Genomic DNA, 16,658 nt, shown 5'->3' with positions numbered 1-16,658 from the left:
TTAGTTCCCCATGCAGCTGTGCAATGCCGAGCGTGTCCCTGTAGTACATGGGCATAGACAGCGCAGCACAGCTGGTAGGTCTTGAGTCCCAAAAAAAAGTAATATTATTAAGTTGGGAATGATACCATGTGTACAACATCTAAAGACTTATATCCCTATACTTGGAGTGTCTGTTTCTAAAAGGACATTTGGGGTAATTTATTTTGTTTTTGTTCGTGTCTTTTGCATGCCCTGAGACTGAGCAATTAGGAAGTGAATTGCAGCTGCTGCACTATTCTCAAAAACAAGCCAAATCACTAAAGTGTGTAGACCCTATAACATGCCATTTACATAAAAAATGTAGCACTTAAGAATGATAAGATTGTGTTGTGCAGGAGCAGGGTGACCGTTTTGTTTGTGTATACAAAATGAACCAAGGTCTTTTTGGTCCAGGAACTTAGATCAGGATTTGCCACAAACGCTGTGGAACTTCAGTGAAAAGAGTCTTAAGCAGTGTTGGCATCATTTGCCCAACTGACGGCATATTTACACATATGTGATGCATAGTAAATTGTAGAAGGTATGGTTGGAGAAATGGCACTATAAAGCATTGACCAACCGAATAACATGGCAGGATTAGGCCAATGAACAGCTATTTGAATTAGGCCTAGTCTATGGTGAGCCAGTAGACTCAAGCTTGTAGTTTGTAATGTGAAATTCATTCCTGCCTTAAGTTGTTCCGTTTTTTTACTAAGGCTATGAAAGTTAAGTTTAACAACGGGGCAAGACTTGATGTAGGCTCATTGATTAAAATCATATTTCCCAATTTTATTGTGGTTTGGCAGGCCAGCAATACTGTAGTTGTTCAGTATTACTTGTGTAATTAATAGAGGCAAGACGAGCAACAAAGGGGTTACAGCTATATCTGAAAATAGGCCTGATATAAGTCTTGTTTTTAAAGCGTTTAAGAAAGTGGAAGTATAGCACTGAAGTGCATTTATCAACAGACCAGTCTGGCCAACCTGTACATTTTGGCATTATACTTAATCTTTGAGCCTTCGGGCCATAGCAAACTGGCAGGCTTCCCCTCAATGCTCCATATGATGCCAGTAGTGAGTGATGTAGCCCAGCCTTTGGCATGCACAGCAAACTATGGTAGGACATAACTAACGAAAACATTACCCTTTCTTCCTTCTCCGTATGTTACCTGTGGCACCTGTGGATCTACGTATTGGAACTATTTCAACGAACGTTTCCCTTGGACATGTCTTCTGCTGTTTATTTTGTCATGGCTCTCAAACAAAACCAACTCTCTTTCTACCCCCCCTTACTTCTCCCCTGAATATGGACTTGAACTGCGTGCCATCGCACTGCCTTCCCCTCACCCCCTCAATCTGCTTCCTTGGTATGGTTGTTGATCCCTATAGCGCAACGAGCGGAACTTCCCTCAGGGAGGCCGGGGGGCAATGGGTCCTAACAACCAAGGGTTTGGCAGGGTCCGTGAGGAGTTTGATGGGCCTGCCAAGAAGCCCCGCTTTTAAATCTTTTCAGTGTCCCTCATAGCAGTGTTTTTGTGTAGGTTCTCTGAACATCTTCACATTGAGTCATTGTTATATTTAAGTTGAAAGTGTTCTTGCACTTTAGCTTGAGGACTCATTCATTTTATGGCAAGTTAGGTTTTTCTTTTTTTCTTTTGTATTTGTAGTGTGAAATTGATGAATTGGTCACCCTCAGTAATCACATAGCGCTATCCCACCTATGTATAACTTTCTTTCCAGTTGTATCGTGCCCGTGTCGTAAATGGTGATAAGTGTAAACTTTTCTCACCTTTCTATGGCTGTGTTTTGTGCCATTTAAGATTTGAACTAAAAACATGTAACTTTACAATAAAGACCTAATTTGGTTCTTTCCAAACCTTCTTAAAGTTTATTTTAACCCAATTTTGAGTCGTTATCCTAAATAAGCCCAGCAAGAGTTGACAAGCCTTTTTCCCTAGATGTTTATTATGTTGGGCGCCGGGGGTGAACAGCAACTTTTTATTGTAAATGATCACCATGTGAACTAAATGGAACAACATATGCATACTGGACAGTATTGATAAAAAAGTTGACATTTTAGAGCACAATTAGGTCTAGTAGAAATTGTACTTTTGGGGCCCAATTTTGACAATGGAAATGAGCAGTGCTGGTGTCAAACGCGATTAATGCTACTAGAATAGTTTGTTTATAAAAATACCAGATTTTAAAAATTCCCTTTGACTTTTGCGACTTAAATTAAGAATTGTTTTAAAAGTATAATTTTTGTCTAGCTCTAAGTGAAGTGTTATGGTTTTTGACAACTGTGCTGCTTTCTTTGCGTTGACAAAAAGGTAGTATGTTTGGCTCGTGTATTGTTCCCAAGTCGGCTACATATTATTGAACAGAGGTTGAAAGTCCTCTTTGACCACATTTAACATCTCAAAGCAGCACTTGATTCATCCACTGTCTCTTGATATTGCATCATTCAATCTGTTTAATTGGAATGTATATCATACACGGGAATGTATGAAAACGATTTAAGAATGTTACCCTAAATAATTCCAGTTTCAGCCACTGTCTGACAGATGTTCTTAGGTCATAATTCAAATGGCCATGTTATTATGAGAAACGGGAACTGTGAGAGAAGTGGTACCCTTCAAGCTACCGTAGAACTTTTCAGCCTTCCACTTTGTCCATTTTATTTATGGCTCCTTCACTGAATTTCTTTAGTGTCTTTCATAGCCTAAGTACTGATAAACCAACAGGAATGTGAACTGAGTCATTCCAGTGACTATAGTCACTTTGAAGTTTCACATGAACAGATTGTACAGCTAGGTCTGAAACATCATTAAAGGGATAGCTTGGGGTTTTAGCAATGAAGACCTTTATCAACTTCCCCAGGGTCTGATTAATTTCTGCCTACCATTTTACTTCCATTAAGAATAAAGTTAGAGGTAGTTTTGTGAGCCAGTGCTAACTAGTGCTAGGTTAGTGCAAAGACGAATTCTTGAGGATGCTAGCTGTACCTGGACTTCCAGTCCTTGCGCTAAGCTAGTTAGCATTTCCTCCCAAAATGACCTCTTATACTGGACGCAGAGGCGAACTTGTGACCACCATTTTACGTCTCACTGGGGAAGTATATAAAGAGCTTCATTGCTAAAACCCCAAGCTATCCCTTTTAGGATTAGGGCACATTGTTTAAAAACTGTAAACATTATCTTTCACGCATTTATGAAGATGTTGAGATATGAAAACACCAGCCCCTTGCAATAAATTTTCTTGATTTTTAAGACTGCTCGATTAGACCTCTAAATCTGTGACTTAAGACACAGCACACCAAAGGGTAGATATGTCAGCGATGTAAGCAACAACAAAAAATAGATATATAATTACAAAGAAAGCTACAGAGAATGGAGAACATTGTCCGTGTAGTTACATTTTTATTTATTGAAGATCAAACTTGTGCTCCTACGAGATGTTTAAAAATAATCTCATCCATATTTTTTACATCGCTGTTGAAATTGCACTAGTCACTGTGTACTTGAACTCAATAGGCTCTTAGAATTTTGTCAATTTCAAACAATTACAGCACAAAGATTGATTGTGGTTGTGCTCAATGTTACTCAAATGACTACAAACAGTTGTTCATCAAAACAGTTGTCTAAACAAATCTGATTGGATACCTTAACACAAGTAATGTATACCATAAAACATTCAATGTTATTCCTGTATGTTTGTTTTGTGTACATTTCTTCTTTGACAGGTTTGGCCACTTTAAAGGTTGCAGTGTGTAAGGAGACATTTCTAAAACAAGAAGTCCTAGACCTAACTGAGTTGCACTTAATACAGTTTACTCCCGTGACTTGTCTTACACAGACCAACCTGATGAAGAGTCTTGCCTTAGTGAAGAGTTTTCAGCAGTCTTCAGTAATGTAACAGGGATTTCAGTTGGTGAAATGGTTGTTTGATAAACAGAACAGTAAATAGCAACCCCCTGTGACTGAAATCAGAACTGACACCCCATCTAAAATTCTAACTGGGTGTTGTCAACGTGTCTAGGTGATTTGGAATACAATGAATGAAGCCAGTTTGCCAGAATGGCTGAATAACAAGAAGACTGGATCTGGCTGTGTTTCATAGGGTGTGTGTTTCTAGGTGAACTCTTAGTCAGCTCTTCCTGGACTACTCACCATGTTGGTCAACTTGCTATAGTAATGTTGACCTACAGTCAACTCGGTGGGATGTAGGCCTAGAAGTAGCAATGTACTGGGAAAGAAAGATCAGACTCATTTTAAAATTAAATTTCAACTCAATCTGTGGTGATCTTATGTTAACAAAGGCAATGACCACGGTTGCTCTTTTTCAGCCTGTTGGGCTGTTTTTACAGGCAGCCCAATTCTGATATTTTCCCCACTAATTGCTCTTTCGACCAATCACATCAGATCTTTTCAGAGCTGATCTGATTGGTCAGAAGACTAATTAGTGGGTGATCAAGTTTAAGAATTGGGCTGCCTGCCTAAACTCAGCCATGTCATACTGTTTGCAGATGGAATCACAGATCAGGACACAAACTAATGGTTAAAATAAATGTAGCTAGCTTTGTTTATGCACCTGTAGTGGGAATGTAGATCACCCCTTAGTTAGTTTTATATATATATTTGATGTCCTGGCTTTATATGGATTATTGAAGTACTCTGAAATAGTTGCCAGACTTGTATAACCGATGGAAGTCTATAGTAGAACTTCCCCTTATTCCCCGTCACCCTTCAGCAGACTGAGGAGACCTGCGTACCTATAAGGAGCGAGAAGCTTGTCTTTGTCAAGTGTCTTGAGTGCATGGGCGTGCAGTAGCTGTGCAATAAAATCCAACAGCCAGCCTGCCCCATTCCACAGTAGAGGCTCCAAGTAAAGGCTCCGGCAGTTGGTTACGTTGAGGATGAGTAGTTCTGCAGAAGTCAGTGGACAGTAGAGCCTGGACTTGTGTGCAGCGAGAGGTATGCTTACAGAGCCACTGAAAAGGTAAGTGTTCCTGTTCATGATTTGTTTAAATGCCAAACATGTACTGTTCTAACTTCCTCTGTCACCTGACGTGATGTGACAGTACAGGGGTTCTGGCATCACACTTCTGAAAAATGGAATCACAGTGCAGTACTCATTCCTCCCTCCGTATGTGAATGTGTGGCAATGTGTTTTTAGCCTGTGCAGTATCTGGTATTTTTCCTTCATTTCTGACTGAAGCTGGTCTCTGTATGAAACAAACTGTATATGGACTGCTGTGTCACTGGCTCAACAAATAGTGTGTGATGGTGTATACCCACAACTTGACCTTTGGTTCAATCAACACAACTCCTTTTGTTGAGACTTTTTTCAAGCTGTAATGACAAGTGCAATGGGGGGGGGTGTTACTGGCAATTGTTTTTTTGACATTGAATTATCTGGTTCCTTGGCCCTGTAGAAGGGACTTTTGGTTGTTGGTGGCGATCTTTATTGTTGATCTTGACCTCCTGTTTAATCAAGTAGTAGAGGAAGCAATTTGTGAAGCCTGTCCAATGTTTGCCTAATATTAGAACATAATTTATTTTGCCTTTATTGCAAACCTTTGTAAATCATGTAGACCAAGGCCAAAATGTAGCCGCTAAGGTGTATCGTAGTACTCGAGCACAGGACTCTGACTCAAGTCGGACTAGTTATTTTCAATACAGAAACGATAGCTCGACTCAAGCAATATTCAGCACTAGACTTTTTGTGTGTGTGTCGAGGGATGTGAGAATCAACCTGGTGACCATGTTCATTTCGACTTGACGTGTGCTCTGAGTGGACTGGCTTTTTTTGGACGTCTACAGTGCAACACTGGCAAGTGATATTTGCCCAGTCGATTCAATGTTACGGCAAAGAAACTCCTTAAAGACCCCTAACAAGTAATTGTCAATGTGTTTTATCAGCGGTTCAGACTTGCTATGTCTGAATATCCATACTAGCGTACTATGTGCTTAAACTGCATACTATTTAGCACGTACCTTTTAGTAATAAGTATGCCACAGTCGCAACGCAATAGTGGCTCATGACTGGCTGAGTAGGTGGGACGGGGCCGAGTGCGGGTGGGTTTTTCCAACCTGATAATAGCACATTTTTGATACATTTCTCTCATCTCTGAATAGGAATGGCGTAATATGCCTACTCAGGATGGTTATAGGCAGACTACCACATTCGACCTATACTATAAGCCTATGCCATAACATATTTTATAGTGAAACCAAAGGGCCGTGAGATCTATATACATGCAACAATTTAAATGATTTTACTGAGTTACATTTCATATAAGGAAATATTCAATTTAAATAAATTCATTTGGCAATAATCTATGGATTTCACATGACTGGGCAGGGATGCAGCCATGGGTGGCCCTGGGAGGACATAGACCCACACACTGGGGAGCCAGTCCCAGCCAATGCCCCCCTAAAAAATAAGCCCCCAACAAAAGGCCTTAACTCAGGAGTAGATCTCTGTAATTTCTGCTCTCCGTGTGGCTGGTCTTAAACAATCCTGCATTAGAAGCCGGATGTGGAGGTCCTGGGCTGGTGTGGTTACACATGGTCTGCGGTTGTGAGGCCGGTTGGACGTACTGCAAATTTGACAACTACTTTGGAGGCAGTTTATGGTAAAGAAAGGAACATTCAATTCTCTGGTGGACATCCCTGCAGTCATCAGCATGCCAATTGCACACTCCCTCAAGACTTGTGACATATGATAACTGCAGATTATATCAGGTGTACCCGTGTAAGGATCATGCTGTTTAATCATCTTGATATGCCACACCTGTCAGGTGGATGGATTATCTTGGCAAAGGATAAATGCTCACTAACAAGGATGTAAACACATCTGTGCACAAAATACTCAAACTTTAAGGAGAACAAAAACTGCTTTGCCTACATTTGAACACTGAGTCTTCCCAATTTAAGTAGCCTAGTTTTGTTTGACTACTTGACAAGAACTAGAGCCCATCTCTCGCAGTCTCCCTGTTTCATTGCATTCTGGAAGTGTGCATTGAATTTGACTAGATGAAGGGCAGAAAATGAGCGTAGTGTCCTGGCATTTAAACAATACTTGATTTTTGAAAATGAACACGCTGTAACATATTTTTGTGTACTGGTAATGCGACATGTGAGATTGCGTTTGCTATGTGTTTATTTTCGGTAGCTCATTCACATCTAATTAATCAGTTAATGTCAAAGCCAAAATGAGTATGACACCCTGGATTTAAAGTGCTCGATTTTCGAAATGTTACATACTATTAAACTTTATTTTTCCGCGTACTCATGCGGCCTACTGTTTAGGATGACAGAATAGGTATTCGGTCATGTGGAGCAGTGAATTGTACTTGTATTTGGGCTCTTTCAGTCCTCTTTCCTGCCTGTCTTGTCACACAAGTAGCCAAGTTTTTTTGGGGGGGGGGGTGTGATCGGCAACCTCCAATTTCCAGATTTTCTTGGTTGTGTGGTTCATCATTATGGGTTCTTAAACTTTTTCAGTTGCTCCCCTAGGTAATTTAGGAAGGTTTTAGTTGGACTTTTGTTACACCCAGCTTTCATTTATTTACTCTGAGATTGTAATGGAAATGGCAAACATGAGCTTGTTGATTTTTTTATTTTATACTTCACAACTGAGTAGGCTGGGAACAGCCTCTACTTTTGTAGAATGTGACTGGTGTATTGCTAAGATCAACTAGAACGTGTCATTTTCAAGCGTTAATCCACTGGGCTATTCTTGGGCGGCTGGACAGTTGTGGGACTGGGTTTGGGTCTATCTGGGTCATTCACAGCCTAGCTATTCATAAAGAGCACTTGGTCACTTCACTTGATACTATAGTGTGGCAACTACCATACACAAGAAGGCACTGTCTCTTTCTCTCTCCTGTACTTTGGAAAGACCTGTGACTCTGTCCAAAAATGGCAGCCTGTCCCCCACCCCCCTTGTGTTTTTAGGGCTGACCCCATTTAGTCGATTGTTTGGTCGATAGACAATGTATGTTGACCGAGATTTCTTTGGTTGAGCAGCAGCAAAAAAAACAGGTTACCTCTTTCGTTCGTGCCTGTCTAAGTGGACAAATCCATTATGGAGGCCCCGTGGGGATGGCCCAGTCCATCACTCTCAGACATGTTCTACTGAAATTGTGTACTGTTAAGGACAATGGTGCAGCACTAAAATTATATTTTTTAACATGCGCTTTCTCCCTCGTTTGCAAGCGGTCGCTGTCAGCGCTTTTGAAATATCAGTCCTCCATTTTTTATTTGATTTATTTAACCAGGTAGGCCAGTTGAGAACAAGTTCTCATTTGCAACTGCAACCTGGCCAAGATAAAGCAAAGTGGTGCGACACACAAACAAGTTACACATGGAATAAACAAACGTACAGTCAATAACACAACAAAGTCTATATACGGTGTGTGCAAATGTTGAATTGCCGCCTTTTCCCAGACCATGTTGCTATGTGCATAATAGAAATGTTAAACGCATTGGTGTTGAGAGAAATGCAGCGGAGGCAGCAGCGGCGTTAGGTGACAAAACAGCCCTTGCCATAATTGTCTAGGAAAAGTGAGAGGAAATCCCAACTTAATTTTATATATATATATATATATATACTGTAGCAATAATTAATTTGTTCATGTCATCACACAGCGTACGAGTCATTCGGATTTTAAATGCAATGAAGCGTACAAAAAAATATATTTTAATAATAATAAAGCAACCGTTGAATAATTAGCCTAAACAGTAAATAAACCGCTCTATTTCTGCAATTGCATTCACAAATGCATGCGACTGTTTTTAGTCTTGCTGTAAAAGGCTTTACAAAAAAAGACTTTCTGGTATGCATGTTTGGTTAGTGTTTACATTTTTCCAAACGGTCTGAAATGTTTGGAATCTAACCGCACCAGTTTGGCACACATAATATGCATATATATTCCTTTTCTTGATCTCCAAGATTTTCCACAACTATTCAGTTATTCCACATATCTGACTACCCCTTTTACCTGAGCAACCAGTAAACATTCTTGTTTTGACTTAATTTGTCAAATGCTCTGCATCCATTTTGCTGTCACGTTACGGAGTTAGTAGTTTCTAACCAATTTATTGATGTGATTATGATATTGTATAGGTCATGCCCCATTGGTCACGTGCATGCTATGCATAGGCCTACATGTGTCACGTAAAGAGAGCACGGGTTTAGGGATTGTTTTAACCTAAACATTTGGGTAACTGAACTTTTCATTAAGAATTAGCTCTAATTATGTTGCTGCTTCAGCAACACGGACGATAAACTGTTCTGTGGTGGTCGCTGCAGCAGGGAGGACGACACAACGGGTGCAAGTCAAACAAACACTGTCTTATATATTTATTTTTTAGTGCGCTGCAGGTCTGAGCCCTGCCCGGCACAAATCAATTGTGGTCGGAGTCCCTCTAGTCATTTGTCGGAATTATTTCATCCAACAGTGTGCGTAAAGCATCAGACAAGCTCAGTGCATATAGTTGATTTGATTAAAACATACAATGTCTATATATGGGAAAATACACTTTTTCCCATTTTGACCTATTGATTAGTCGAAAGAACAGACTACTCTCAGTCGACCTATATATATATTTTGTTGGACAGCCCTAGTGCATTTCATGCTTCAAGGTATCATCAATCCTCCTGTCTTATATCAGTGACATTCTCAAGCCAGTGACCAGCCAGCCAATTATAAAGGGTTCACTTCACAAGGACTGTGCCAACCTCCTTGGTGTAGCAGTTTGTATGTAAACGGTGTCTCATGCAGCAAACTTAGTGTTGGTTATCTTGGACTGTAAGCGTCTTGTGTAGAGAACTACCATGAGCAGTGAAATCAGCCCTAGGGCTGTCAAGTGTGTCTGTCTGCACTGTGATCCATTTCCCCTCGGGAGTCTCCTCTTTGAGTGGCCAGTCTGCTTCTCCGTATACCCTTCAGAGTGTGATGCCAGAACTACCCTCCAGGGCCTCAGGGCCTCTACTGGAAAGGGCAATGCCTTTTCCAAACTCGTTCTGCAAGATCGACGTCGCAAATGCCCATCATGATGTATAAGGTGAAAGCGTCTTCATAGGTGCAACTCCTGACGTTTTGGGGGGTTTGCTATAACAATACTTTTCCAGTGTCAACCAAGTCAAGCTTACCTTGCTTTGTAACTGTTTTCAGTCCTCATGTTTTTGCATGATTGGTGTCATGGCTCTTATGCATTTGCCTGTTCTCTCTGGAGTTAATAAATGTTGCTATAAAGTGACATAGCCTACATACCTAACTACAGTGGGGAGAACAAGTATTTGATACACTGACGATTCTGCAGGTTTTCCTACTCACAAAGCATGTAGAGGTCTAATTTTTATCATACGTTCACTTCAACTGTGAGAGACGGAATCTAAAACAAAAATCTAGAAAATCACTGATTTTTAAGTAATTAATTTGCATTTTATTGCATGACATAAGTATTTGATACATCAGAAAAGCAGAACTTAATATTTGGTACAGAAACCTTTGTTTGCAATTACAGAGATCATATGTTTCCTGTAGTTCTTGACCAGGTTTGCACACACTGCAGCAGGGATTTTGGCCCACTCCACCATACTGACCTTCTCCAGATCCTTTGGGTTTCGGGGCTGTCGCTGGGCAATACGGACTTTCAGCTCCCTCCAAAGATGTTCTATTGGGTTCAGGTCTGGAGACTGGCTAGGCATCTCCAGGACCTTGAGATGCTTCTTACGGAGCCACTCCTTAGTTGCCCTGGCTGTGTGTTTCGCTTCCACGACCCATCTTCAATGCTCTTAATGAGGGAGGGAGGTTGTTGGCCAAGATCTCGCGATACATGGCCCCATCCATCCTCTCCTCAATACGGTGCAGTCGTCCTGTCCCCTTTGTAGAAAAGCATCCCCAAAGAATGATGTTTCCACCTCCATGCTTCACGGTTGGGATGGTGTTCTTGGTTGTACTCATACTACTTCCTCCAAACACGGCAAGTGAGTTTAGACCCAAAAGCTCTAGTTTTGTCTCATCAGACCACATGACCTTCTCAAATTCTTCCTCTGGATCATCCAGATGGTCATTGGCAAACTTCAGATGGGCCTGGACATGCGCTGGCTTGAGCAGGGGGACCTTGCGTGCGCTGCAGTATTTTAATCCATGACGGCGTAGTGTGTTACTAATGGTTTTCTTTGAGACTGTGGTCCCAGCTCTCTTCAGGTCATTGACCAGGTCCTGCCGTGTAGTTCTGGGCTGATCCCTCACCTTCCTCATGATCATTGATGCCCCACGAGGTGAGATCTTGCATGGAGCCCCAGACTGAGGGTGATTGACTGTCATCTTGATCATCTTCCATTTTCTAATAATTGCGCCAACAGTTGTTGCCTTCTCACCAAGCTGCTTGCCTATTGTCCTGTAGCCCATCCCAGCCTTGTGCAGGTCTACAATTTTATCCCTGATGTCCTTACACAACTCTCTGGTCTTGGCCATTGTGGAGAGTTTGGAGTCTGTTTGAGTGTGTGGACAGGCGTCTTTTATACAGGTAGCGAGTTCAAACAGGTGCAGTTATTACAGGTTATGAGTGGAGAACAGGAGGGCTTCTTAAAGAAAAACTAACAGGTCTGTGAGAGCTGGAATTCTTACTGGTTGGTAGGTGATCAAATACTTCTGTCATGCAATAAAATGCAAATCAATTGCTTAAAAATCATAATGTGATTTTCTGGATTTTTGTTTTAGATTCAATCTCTCACAGTTGAAGTGTACCTATGGTAAAGATTAAAGACCTACATGCTTTGTAAGTAGGAAACACTGCCGATTTTTGCAGGTTATCAAATACTTGTTCTCCCCACTGTATGTCAAAATTTACTTTAAAAACAATTGTAATGTCTGACATTAATTGGCACAAGTTCTTTTAACATTTGAAACAATCTGTTATTTACATCTAGTGCATGCATGTACTGTAGTTTTTGTCATTTAAATTCCAAAAAGCCTAATCCACTTTCAAGTCCTCTACATCCCTGTAGTTTAGCACTCATATCTACAGTTATTTGTGTACTAGTGTCTTAGGATAGATTTTCGAAATTCATAGCTTTGAGCTCATTGTTTCTCTCTTACTGCAGGGGCCTCGAGTGCTTGTAGGAGGCTGAGGAGCTGCTCCTGGTTTAACATATGGTAAGCTACCTGCAGAGGGGCTAGATGGAAGCCTTTTAGTCATTGCACCAAAGGGCACTAGTCTGAATTGATGTAATGTTGCTAAGATATTGTTTACCTTTTTGAAGCCTTAAATCTCTTAAGTGCTCATATTAAACAAATGGAAATGTTTTTGTGGGGATTGTCAAGATTTCATTTTTGGGGGGAGGGAGAGCATGCAATCCCGGACCCCCCCCTGATTTTTGACAATGTTGCTTCATTCTTAGTGGAAGTTGTTGACTTATGTTTTTCTTTTGTTGCAGGTTAACTGAATAGACTGATGTCTGTTCAAACCTGTGCAGGGGCGCCTCTGGTCCATCCTAAAACAAGGATGTGGTCTATCCTAAAGCAAGGAAAGGGATCTGCAGGTTGGTTGAACTATTCTTAAACACATTAGTTTAAATAGTGTGGTTGCTTGTTCCTGAATGGCGCAGTGGTCAAAAGCACTGCACCGCAGTGCTGAGGCACCACTACAGCCTGAGGTTTGATCACATGCTGTGTCACAACCGGCTGTGACCGGGAGCCCCATAGGACTGCGCACAATTGGCCCAGTGCCGTCCGTGGTAGGGGAGGGTTTGGATGGTGGGGTTCTCCTTGACTCATCGTGCTCTAGTGACAAGCTGACTCTGGTTTTCAGTCTAACAGTTTTTCCTCCCACACATTGAGGCTGACATCTGGGTTAAGTGAGTAGTGTGGTAAGTAGGGGGCCGGGCGGGTCATGTCTCGGAGGACGCATGACTCGACCTTTGCCTCGGAGCCCATTGAGAAGTTGCAGAGATGAGCCAAGGGAGGTAATTTGGGGAGAAAACGGGGTTAAACATTTTCTATTTTATTTTTGCTTGTGGCCATGGACGGGCCTGGTTAGTGCTGGGACGGGAGACAGCCTGGGAAAACTGGGTGGTTGCGCTGTTATTGCTTGATTTGATGTATGTCGATCATTTCCAGTGGATGACGTTATTTGTATCGACTCAATAAATGTTTCATATTTTTTCTCCCATAAGAACCAGGTGGAAGTGAAGTGTGACGACGCCCCAGCATCCAACCAGCAGAAAAGCTAGAAGTTCAACAGGATACTTTTTTTTTCTTTTTTTTCTTTCTTTTTCTACACAAAATTGCAATAAAAGGTTCAACTTGGAGATTTGTCCAGTTTTTTTTTGTTTTGATTAAACCTGTAATTGTCCTAGTGCATCTCTAGAGATCTGACAACTATCCACAGGGATGGTATGGCTATCTAATAGCACTGGTAACACTTCATTTTATGGCACGGTTTCCACTGGAGTTTACCACACAAATTCAATATTCTTACAATTCAACACAATTGGTACTAAATTGTGCCTAGTGGCGCTTGTTAAATTACCATAATTCAGGTGCCATTGAGTGTCAATGTAAAATAAAGTACTGCCTCTGGTATTCCCCTTGTCTTATTCAACAGTTGAATAGAACTGATTGAACTTAAATGTGCAGGTTTAACATGGAAATCCTCCTACCATTATCAACAAGTATGAAAGTTAACATGTTTATTGTTCTGCCATGAATATATTTTGGTATACCTATTTAGCTTGTTCTAAAGTGTGTGTCTCAAAGCTTTTAAACTCGCTGAGACACTCCTATTCTGACCTGTCTCGGAAGCCTCTTGTCCGGTTACAATTAAGGGCAAGGTACAATGTTTCCATGTGCTGGATCACGCTTGTATCCTGTGGGTTGGCTGTCACTGCTGGAGATGGTCCAGCGAAAGGGGCACCGTGCTGGAAGCTGAAACCGAGGAAACAGAAGGCATGGAGAATGTGTGCCTGAAATTTCCCCTAAGCCCATGCGCTAGAAATTATTTGAACGTTATCATTTACGGTAGACATTTCAAGATGATCGAAGAAATGTTCTCGGTATTTCTCACGAAGACCTGTTCTGATGTAGTTGTTGCTTTCGTAAAGCTCAACTACACTAAGAGCAGGAAATATTAATCATTCTTACATGGGGCGTTGAGGAAGTATTCAGAACTCTTTTTCCACATTTTAGAATACGGCTAATGTATTTAAATTATGTAAATAAGGTATTACTGTTTATTTTTAATACATTTGCTAAAATGTCTGAACCTGTTTTCACTTTGTCATGAGGTTTTGTGTGTCGATTGAGGATTGCTTTTTTTATTTAATACATTTTAGAATAAGGCTTTAACGTAACAATGTGGAAAAAGAGGCGTCTGATTACTTGAATGCGCTGCATAACCATTTAATTTAAAGAACCTAAAAGCAGGTGTTTAGGACTCTGCTTCATGTTGAATCGGAATAAGACTTAATTTGTCAATGCTCCGACTTGAATGCTTTCAAGTTTCTAAAATCTGAACAAAAACATTTATTGGAAAAATATGTATTTTTATCACGCTGCCCTACAATTTTTGACTACTTTCAAGTTTGAATAGCGATGAAGTATGGCGCACACATACACTTGCTCCACACACACTTTTTTTTTGTTGCTTAATATACACGAAGTTATGAGTGGATCATCAGATCCTTCTGCAGCCCAGTACCCAGTTTCACAATAGACTATTTAATGTTATGGATATATAAAGTAGGTGGCGTCCACCTGGGCTGCCTCATCGATGCATCTTTAATGGGTATGAATTATTGATCAGCCTCACCTGGCTGCATGCACCCCCGGGTGCGCCAGTGCGCACACAGATGGGCTTGTGCAGTCTGCTGTTTCTGGGGGAGACATGAGCACCGCAGGAGCCGGTCCTGGCCTCAGCCTGGACAGCGGTAGGCTGTGGCACTGGAGAGCCATGCAAAGGAGCAGAGCTCTTGTCCGAACCTACCTCAAGTCCAACTCTGTGCTCGTACTGCCTCAGCCCAATGGAACACGACAAAGGGACAGTGTCCGACTGCCTTCCCTAGCTACCTTTAAAGCCTCGCACAGGCAGACAACCACGACTCCACTCAGGTAAGCTGATACTCATACTAGGACCAGCCTGGGACCCATGCAACCAGCAGCTTGGCTGCTGAATGCATTATTGTTATTGGAGGACTTAATTGCGTAAGTGTTTGCAAACCAGATATAATGGAGGACCTCTATGAGTTTTGTGCTGTATTCTTATTGGTGCAATTTTCAAAAGATACATTGTGTAAGAATCCTTCGTAATAAACTGTTGCCTATGTATCTGAAATATATCCTGATATTGATTCATAATCTAGTTTCATCATACAGTGAATTGATTAGATAATGAGGAAAGGAAAGATTATTTCCTGAATTGTCTGGAAATTGTATTTAATTGCCCAGATTTAACTTCTGTAGGCAAATTGTATAGTTCCCAACAATTAGTTATCAAATTAGATAATATATACACAACATGTTTTGATAACAGAAGTCTTTCTCTATAAATCTCAGGTGTACGAGGATATATTTCTGTTTGGGACGCTGTGTAACTACAATGTAGTGCAAGAACAATTCTGAGTTTGTGTCTTGGAGGATTGGAGGAGAAACCTGAGTGAGGCACTAAAACCCCTCACGACTGTGAACACTCCCCCTGATACCACACCGCTGCAGTCAGTTAGAATGCAGATTTTGAATAACAAAAAAATGATTAAATTCACCCCCTGTCAAAGGAAGCTGTTGACCAGTAATTGTTGACATTCATACTGTACATCTGTTATTTTCATTGAGGAAGTACAGTATCGAGTCTCATTGAAAGAGACCGTGTAGGACTAAAATGCTTGCTTGAACGCAATTGTTTTGTTTCTGTTTAGGCCCTTGATACGCAAATAATTACAGGAAGTTTAAAGTGTGTCAACATTTCATATCATTTCACACCTTCACAGTGTCTATCTTTGCCACTATCCCACCTCCACCTGTCTGATTCCTCTCCACACAGCATTAGTGAGCCCTCCCTCTTCACCCCGGGAGAACGAGTCGTGTTCGATGGTTTTTCCCCTAACCGCCCTCTGCGGAAACGACCACTGCCTCTCTGCAAGTCCTGTGACACAATAGTAGGAAAGAACCTGAACCAGAGCAACAGACCAGTGTACAGCCACTTCTCCTACCCCATCAGACCCAACCCAAAGCTGGGGAAGCCCAGATCACAAAGTCTGACCCTGGCCAAGGAGCAAGGCGAGCTCCGTCCTCCGGTGATGCAGCACTGCCAGTCGTCACACTGGGAGGGTCTAACAGTGAGAGGAAAGCCCTGCCTGAGTCTCCCCAGCCAATCTTCGCCTCCCGCCGCTTCTATGCCAGCACGCACACAGCTTCACATATTCTTGCCCACGGAAGGAGTTGGAGGGAGGGAGGAGGGGGACAGTGAATCTGTGGATGAAGGGTTTATGGACGAGCTGGATAGTAAGATCACTTCCCTAAAACTCCAGCAGGGGAAGGCCAAGATTCACACACACCCTGATAAGGTCCCTGGAAAAATAAAGTGACTTTCCTCAACCCACTGAGCAAGTTGACTGGGTTTCACATTTTAG

The 16,658-nt window shown here is 41.6% G+C and overlaps 1 protein-coding gene across 2 annotated transcripts in view; it reads left to right on the top strand.

Moving 5' to 3' along the window:
- The window catches only part of LOC112264857 (splicing factor, proline- and glutamine-rich), a 28,240-nt gene extending 14,897 nt beyond the window's left edge, over nt 1-13,343 (top strand). The window contains exons 10-13 of one of the 2 annotated variants that reach the window (XM_042295698.1): nt 1,407-5,015; nt 12,138-12,189; nt 12,471-12,575; nt 13,209-13,343. In XM_042295698.1, coding sequence (XP_042151632.1) covers nt 1,407-1,520 — 114 coding nt within the window. In that variant the 3' untranslated portion in view covers nt 1,521-5,015; nt 12,138-12,189; nt 12,471-12,575; nt 13,209-13,343. The remainder of the gene's footprint in view (nt 1-1,406; nt 5,016-12,137; nt 12,190-12,470; nt 12,576-13,208) is intronic. The other variant, XM_042295699.1, reaches the window with a different exon arrangement.
- The last annotated feature ends 3,315 nt before the right edge of the window (nt 13,344-16,658 follow it).

This window comes from Oncorhynchus tshawytscha, linkage group LG13 (assembly GCF_018296145.1).
Source record: "Oncorhynchus tshawytscha isolate Ot180627B linkage group LG13, Otsh_v2.0, whole genome shotgun sequence".
NCBI classification, from domain to species: Eukaryota; Metazoa; Chordata; class Actinopteri; order Salmoniformes; family Salmonidae; genus Oncorhynchus; species Oncorhynchus tshawytscha.
This window is presented reverse-complemented; position numbering and strand designations above follow the sequence as displayed.